At 46.6% G+C, this 7,599-nt stretch overlaps 1 protein-coding gene across 2 annotated transcripts in view; it reads left to right on the forward strand.

Annotated features, from left to right (window-relative positions):
• The first annotated feature begins 2,433 nt into the window (after positions 1-2,433).
• Positions 2,434-7,599, forward strand: part of MYOCD (myocardin) — a 91,367-nt gene continuing 86,201 nt past the window's right edge. Inside the window, exon 1 of one of the 2 annotated variants that reach the window (XM_007455011.1) lies at positions 2,434-2,785. In XM_007455011.1, coding sequence (XP_007455073.1) covers positions 2,731-2,785 — 55 coding nt within the window. In that variant the 5' untranslated portion in view covers positions 2,434-2,730. The remainder of the gene's footprint in view (positions 2,786-7,599) is intronic. The other variant, XM_007455012.1, reaches the window with a different exon arrangement.

The raw sequence follows: 7,599 nt of genomic DNA on the forward strand, positions 1-7,599 counted from the left end.
AAAATGCTTGCATAGAGGGGGGGAAGGATGAGCTTCTATACGAGCATATTTATATCCATAGATATTCCTCGCCATAGGGGGTATAAATCCCAGTGGGCTGATGTCAGCAGCTCCACGCTCCGATGGGAAACTTGAGGAAGGCTACGGTAACCAGCATTTCCCAAACTTACTCAAAAAAGAAACCCCACACGCGCACACACACACGCTCGCAGGCCTGCAGAGGGAAAACAATCCACTCCTGTCCAACTCATCTGGGTCAGGCAGACCCTTATCCCGACTTTCACTGCAAGAAGACTTCTCCGCCAATTTGCCATGTATCACTCCACAGCCCTCAGGATAATAATATGTTTGGCTTTTTTTTTGGCTTAATGTGGCTCTGAATAGTTTTTTCTCTGCTCAGATAATTTAGCAATATTCCTTCTCCCACCGGTCTCCTCCCTGTCAAGGACCTCCCTGCCACAGGTATCTGAAAGCTGGCCAGGGTTCTTCCAGGCTCCTGGGCATCTCTATTCCCAAACCTCCCTCCACTTGACCTCTTTTCTTTGAAGATCAGGAGCCTGGGGTTCAACTGAGGACAAGAACAGGCTGGTAGGAAAAGAGGTCACTCTGTGTCACAGATACCATAATGCCCCTACCTCCTATGTTCACATCTTAAACCCCAGGAATCTGTATGTTACATCACATGGCAAAGAAGGGTTAAAGATGCAGGTGGAATGAAGGTTGATAATCAGCTGACCTTACAGCGGGGTTTATCCAGGTGGGCGCCGTATAATCACAAGGTCCTTAAAATGAGGAGGGAGGCAGAGACGAAAGGGCAGGGCCATATCACATGAGAAGAACTTGACCCATCATGCTGGCTTTGCACGTGAAGGAAGAAGCCAGAGACAAAAAACATGGGCGCCCTCTAGAAGCTGGAAAGGGCAAGGAAACTATTCTCCCCTAAATCTTCCACAAGGGAAAGTAGTCCTGATAATACTGTGATGTCAGCCCAGTGAGACCCACTTAGGACTTCTGACCTCCAGAACTGCAAGATAATAAATTCTTGTCGCTTGAAACCACTCAAGTTGTGATGATTTATTCCAGCAGGACTAGGAAAGAGATGCCTTGTGTATGAGTGTGTTTCATAATAACTGAGATACTCATGCACATCTTATCCTCCGTAAACAGGCCTCTGGGGACAGGACTCTATCCCCAAGAGGAACAAGGATGGGATTGCTCCGCCTTTCTGACATAGCAGGAATTAAGTGGTCTAGTCCAGAAGACCTCATTTCTACCGACGACTGGTCAGTTCCAAAGGGTGAACTCAAGGATCCGAAAATTTGGGCAAGGCCCAAACTCAAGAGCATTAGAAGCTGTCCCAGGAGCTGTGGTCATATTAGGCCTTCATCTGTCACCCACGGATCTTTGAAGGGTTTAGCGCTCTCAGACATAAGCAGGCGTGCATGTAGTAGACGATACTTCGACGCCCACGTGCATAGAAGGTTGCAAATAAATTCAGCCCAACACTGTGTGTGTATATAGTTCCGTGTTATTTTCTGTGCTGCCAACGATTAAGCAAGCTTCTCGAGAGCAGGTCTTTATTTTATTTACAGACGAGCCTATCACACCTGGCACATTCTGGATGCGCAATCACTTGGTGTTGGATTCGGGACTCTCTCGTGGGAAAAGTCTTTTAGCCTTTACAAGCTGAGCCCAAGCCCGGCTCCAGGGACCCTCCCTCCTTGAGTCCCACTCTACTGAGCGCCCCAAAAGGGCTTCCAACTCGTGTATCTCCCCCAGGAGAGAGAGCACTGTGTCCTGGCTGCACCTGCAGACAGCCTGAGTCAGGTTTGTCCAAAAAGAGCATATCCCAGAAAAATGAAAGGCGTTTCGTTTTCTCCGTGGACGTGTATCCAGGTTTGATACGGGAACTGCGACATGTATGCTCCGTCTCTGCCTGCGCAAACGGAGAGAGAATGTGCGCACCGTGGTGCGTTGGAAGCCTCGGTTATTTGCCAGGGGTCCAGCCTGCCTGCCAAGCTCGGTGCGCCCCGGGTGCGGGGCCGCACAAGTCCCCTCCGGGGTGGGCCACGCCCGCCGCCCGCCGCCCGCCGCCCGCCTGCCAGGCTGCAGGGAGGGAGGCCTCTTCTCCCCCGGGGTCCCCACTCTCCCACCTGGCCCGCCCACCTGCGCGCCTGACGCTGCGCGGCGCCCCGCCCCTCCCCGCGGCTCTCGGCTCCGCCCCCCGCGTGCGCCCTCCGCATCCCTGCCGCCCGCCCCCGCGCCGCCCGCAGCCGAGAGTTCAGACCGGCTCCCGGGACTCCTCCGGCTGCTACGCGTCCCGGGCCCCGCTTGCCACTCCTGATTGGCTGAGCTCCTGTCAGTAGTAAAAAAGGATCAGATAGCAAACTGGGGACCTTCATAAAGGCGTGGTGGGGATGCTCGAGGAGCGCGGGCAGCCTATGACATCAGCCGCGCACGCCTGGGATGCCGCGGCGCCCCGCCAGACCCCGAGGAGGCGCAGGGTCCCGCCAGCTGAGAGTGGCGTAGCCCCGCGCGGCGAGGCCGCCACTTTTCTGGGGACACTGGTTTCGGTCACTGGCTGCCACTGTACTCCTACCCGGGGGAGCTCGCGGAGAGTTGGATGAATTCTGGGTTGTTAACTGCGGTCAACTGGGCTCCCGGGAGCCCGTACCTGGTGGAAGTCAGGGGCCATCTGGCCAAGGGACCAGCGGCTCGCTGAGACTCAACATGACACTCCTGGGGTCTGAGCACTCATTGCTGATTAGGAGCAAGTTCAGATCAGGTAGGGCTAAGGCACTTGGCATTCCTTCTTCGACTTTTCCTCTTCTGCACGTCTCAACTCCACACTGCTTTCCAATAAATGTTTCAAAGCCAGCGCCTTGGTTACTTCAACTCTGTTCCCCAAAAGCACATTTGGCAAGTGAAGAATTTTATGTGCCTTGGGGGGCCTTTAATGTCTTCTGTTGTAAATGCTTTGAGTCATAGAGTGTGGTTTTTGTTTGTGAAAAGGCCAGTGCTCTTACTTTTGTCTCTCTATTTGCGAGTAGAAATTCTGGAGGGGTCCATCCAACAGGAATAGCCTTGAAAGTGAGCAAATAGGGGATTTCAAGTTGGAGAGCTGCACAGTATCAGTCAGAATTGCTGAGACAATGAACCTGATGCTGTTGTATTAGATACAGGAGTCACTTCAAATGGAGCTAATCCAAACAAATGTATTTCCCAAAAAAAGTCACTTGGGGGAAGTAAAAATAGCAAATTTGGAGCACACCAAGTATTTAAAATGACATCACTGTAGGAAAAAAAGGAGTCCAGTGCCACAAATATTTTTTCCCAAACCATCTGATGTTTATAAATGGAGACTTTCCCCCCCCAAATTTCTGTGTTAGTGGCGATAGAGGAACTTCTCAGAGGACGCTGAGTGAAGGTGAGTGGAGAGGAGACGGGCCTTTAACTGCCTCACACATAGGGTGGTAACTCGCCCCTGGAAGGTGTTGATGTGTGTGGGTCTCCACACTGAGACGGGGAGACTTCTTTGGTTCTTTGTCAATAGCTCTGTGTAGAGTATCGGTTTTATGAAAGTGGTAACAAACTGCTCAGTAAACGGTACAACTTCCGCTTAGAAGATGGGTTACTTTATATAAACTGTGATGTGAACATTTCCCATAACAGGTGTTAGAAGGATGCTGGCATAGTTTGCTAAGTTTTCCATAGCCCTTCTAAGTGGGACCACGTAGCATTTCACTTGGACGGATGTTACCAAAACATGAGAAGAGTGGATGCTGGAAAGTAGGGTCCTCTGGGACTTGCTTAGATGCTCCTGGCTTTTAGATGTCTGTGGGGTCCACTGGAGATTTTCTATGGCTCTGTACCGTCAAAGCGAGATGAAAACTTGAGAACGGAGGCAGCTACAAGACTCAGTGCCCCGAAGATCCGGGGCCGGTCTGTCAGGGACTAGGTTCTGCAGTGGATTAATCCATCCTTTCCTTTCCGTGGTGAGGTGAGGCGGTTGGTCTGTTAATCCACTAGAGATATGGCCACCGCTTTGCAATTTGATCAAAACCGCAGGGCAACACTGCCACCTTTCTGAAGAAGAGAGGATGTGGATTTGTTTTGCAAGAAGCTACGCTCATTTCAAAGGCACCCTTGCCAGTTTCCTGCAGGGGCAGGGGAGGAGCTGGTTTGTCTCTAGATGGACTTGGTGATGTACTTGATCGTAGAATTGCGAAACAGACTTTATCAAACGAATGCTTCCTTCAGCTGCAGTGCAGAGGCAAGGAAGACAGTGCTCCTAATTCCTGCTTTGGTGGGTCCGCGGAGTCCTGGTGTCTCCCAGGTGGACCCTGCAGACCTAGACCCTGGAGCTTCCGAGAATTCTGATGGCAGCCTCACTTTTTTTTTTTTTTTAAACTGGGACAGGCTTCTGTGTCCCAGGAAGGATTGCTTTGGGAAGACGTGCTGTGCTATCGAAGACGACATAGGCAGGCTTAGCCCTCTACCTTCGATAAACAGGGAAACGGGGTCTGGAAATGGACAGAGTGGTTTGGTCCTCTGAATGCAAGGGGTTGATAATCTCCTAAAAGAGAGAGAAGAAGACAAGTTGAATGTAAAACTAAGTAAATGTAATGTTGAGGACGGGGATTATTCTTCCTGGAGATAATTACAGCCCTAGCTGCGGGAGCACAGAAGTCTGGCTGGCAGCATGCGAACAAGAGGGCCTCTTCCTAAGAGTCCTCGATTTATTTTATGGCTAACAATGAATAAAGAAGGCCTCCTCTCTGTTTTGATTTCCCTCTCTCTCTCTCTTTCTCTCTTGTTTTCTTTTTTTCCTCTTCTTTTCTTTCACAAACTACTCAAAATGTGAACTCAAAACTCTGTCTCAGGGCTAATTAATGTTTGCTTTGATAGTGGGTTCTGGTGTATTTCATTTAAAAAGTTTCAAGAAAAAAATAAAGGAAACAAAATTGATCATACCAAGGGGCCTGTGTGTAGGGCTGGTTTGTAAAGGAACAGGTAACTGTTTTGACTCTGAAACTGACATGTATGGTAACAGCTTCCAACTGACTTTCTATAAGCTGTATTCCAGTGACCTTGTTATTAACTGCAAAGCGGTGCTACTGGACCAATAAACATGAAAGTTTACATGGGCGAACCGTGTTTAGTGATATAAACTCATTTTACTGGAGAGGCCTGCAGGGTTTCCCAATTGAATGTGCAGGTCTAGTGCCAAACTCTCTGGGTTTTTAGCAGGTGCTCTCCTTATAGGCTGTATAAACCTCGAACCTTAGCTAAATTGCATAACTTTATCTGCCTCAATTTGCTTGGTTTGAATGATGAGAATGATTATAGGATTGTTGTGATGACTAAACGTGACACTACAAGTAGAGCATTTAGAAAAATGCCTGGCAGTTAGTAAGCCCTCAAAAAATATTGTTCTGTTATTTAAATTCTTAGGCAGGGTGGCCCTGGGTTCCTCACTTCTCTCTGAGTCTTGGTTACTTCATCTGTAAATGTCAGGGTTGGACTAGGTGATTTCTCAGACCCTTTAGAAACACTTTATGGTTCTCTGAAAACGCAAAGATTGGGAATAAGAAAAATTGTGATTGGGCTGTGTGCCAGTTGGGCATAAATCAGAGGCAGTTTACTTAAATGCAGTCATGGGTGTTGCTTTTAAACTAACCACATTTTTATTGTTTTTCATCTTTTCACTGTTGTTATGTCAGTATCTGTAATCAGTATCACGGTCAGTAATTTTCCTCAATACCATAATCCTTGTGTCAATAAGACACAAGGACCCATATGTGTGTACACACACACACACACACACACACACACACACACACACCATGCACAAAGGATCAAAAGGAGAGAGAGAGGTCCATTAGTGGGTTTCCCTTCTAAAGAACTATTGTGTTTCTTTCGCTTTTTTCTTTTTCTCTTCTTCCCAAACAGCTCATACAAAGGCAGACTCTGCTTCCTGCCATGACCTTACCTCCATCCCCTGAAAATTTAGGGTTGTCAGATTTCGCAAATAAAAATACAGGATGCCTAATTAAATTTGAATTTCAGATAAAGGATGATTAATTTTTTAGCCTATATTGGGAGCATACTTTCACCTGAACTAGGCACTTTGCATTTTCTGTGGCAACTAGGCTATAAAACTATATATATTTACCTATTTTAATTGACCTTTTCAGATCTCATTTTTTGTCATCTACAAAACAGAGGACTTGACTGGTTCATCTCTGCAGTTGCTTTTCCAGCCCTAAGTTTTGATATTTTCCCAAATGAACGTCCCTGAGTACTTCTGTAAACTTTTGAAGACTGTAAACTTCATAAAAGTGTTACTATGACATTTTTTAACTATCATATCCTCAGGGAATGGGACATAGAGTAGATGCTCAATAAATTTTTCTTGCGTGGATGAATGAATAATTCACACCTGCCATCTTTATAACTAACCCATTATTATTCTAAGATTATTCTAAGATACGATTATTCTAAGACAGTCATTTCAGTTGCTTCATATGTTCAGTCTTCTTTTCTAAATTTCCTTGACAACTTTTGGGTGTGACGTTTACTGGAGCACAAATATCTATTCCCAAATTCCATTTTGCTCTTGAAATGGCCCGTAGAATATTGGTATATATTCTAATCTTAAAACAAAGGTGAATTTTGAAATAAAATTATTTCAGTGATACAAACATTTACTACTTGTTTACTTAATGTGCTGTCAAAATATCTCTCATTTGCCCATGGTTACAACATTTTCCTGTAACCACAAAGGCAGAGCCTACTGTATGCCAGGTGCTGTGACAGATACCGGAAATTCAAAAATGGGTGAGATTTTACCCCTGCACTCAGAGCTAACTATAAGCTAATAAACATAAAATATACAGGATAATCCCCCTATTTTAAAAGGTCAGTTGATTAGCAGCCTTAATTCCCCTGTGCCATGTGTTTTAGTCAGCATGGGCTACTATAACAAAATACCATAGACGGGGTAGCAAAACAACAGAAATCTATTTTCTCACAGTTCTGGGGGCTGGAAGTCCAAGTTCAGGGTGCTATCATGGAAAGGTTCTGGTGAGAGCTCTCTTCCTGGCTTGCAGACGGCCACCTTCTCGCTGTGTCCTCACATGGCACAGAGAAAGAGACAGACAGACAGCGAGCTCTCTGATCTCTTCTCACAAGGATACCAATCTCATCACGAAGGCCCCACCATCAAGACCTCATTTAAACCTAATCGTTTCCAAAGGCCCGCATCTCCAAATGCTGTCACATATGGGAGTTAGAGCTTCAACATGTGAATCTGCTGTGTGGAGGACACATGTCAGTCCATAGGACCACGTAAGGTAACATATTCATTGGTTCCAGGGATTGGGATGTAGACATCTTTGAGGAGGGGACATTATTCTGCCTGTGACAGCAGCTTCCAATAAGGCATTCCTAACTATAACCCCTCCACATGCCTCTCTCCTACAGACTTTGTTCTGTAGCATTTTTCCTTTAATATAGATTATTCAGCCATAATAACTGTGTTTTCCCCAAGGAGGTCCGCAGAAGACTAAATCCACAGTATGTTAAAATTGTTCAGCA

The sequence above is a fragment of the Lipotes vexillifer genome, unplaced genomic scaffold (assembly GCF_000442215.2).
Source record: "Lipotes vexillifer unplaced genomic scaffold, Lipotes_vexillifer_v1.1 scaffold1233, whole genome shotgun sequence".
NCBI classification, from domain to species: domain Eukaryota; kingdom Metazoa; phylum Chordata; class Mammalia; order Artiodactyla; family Lipotidae; genus Lipotes; species Lipotes vexillifer.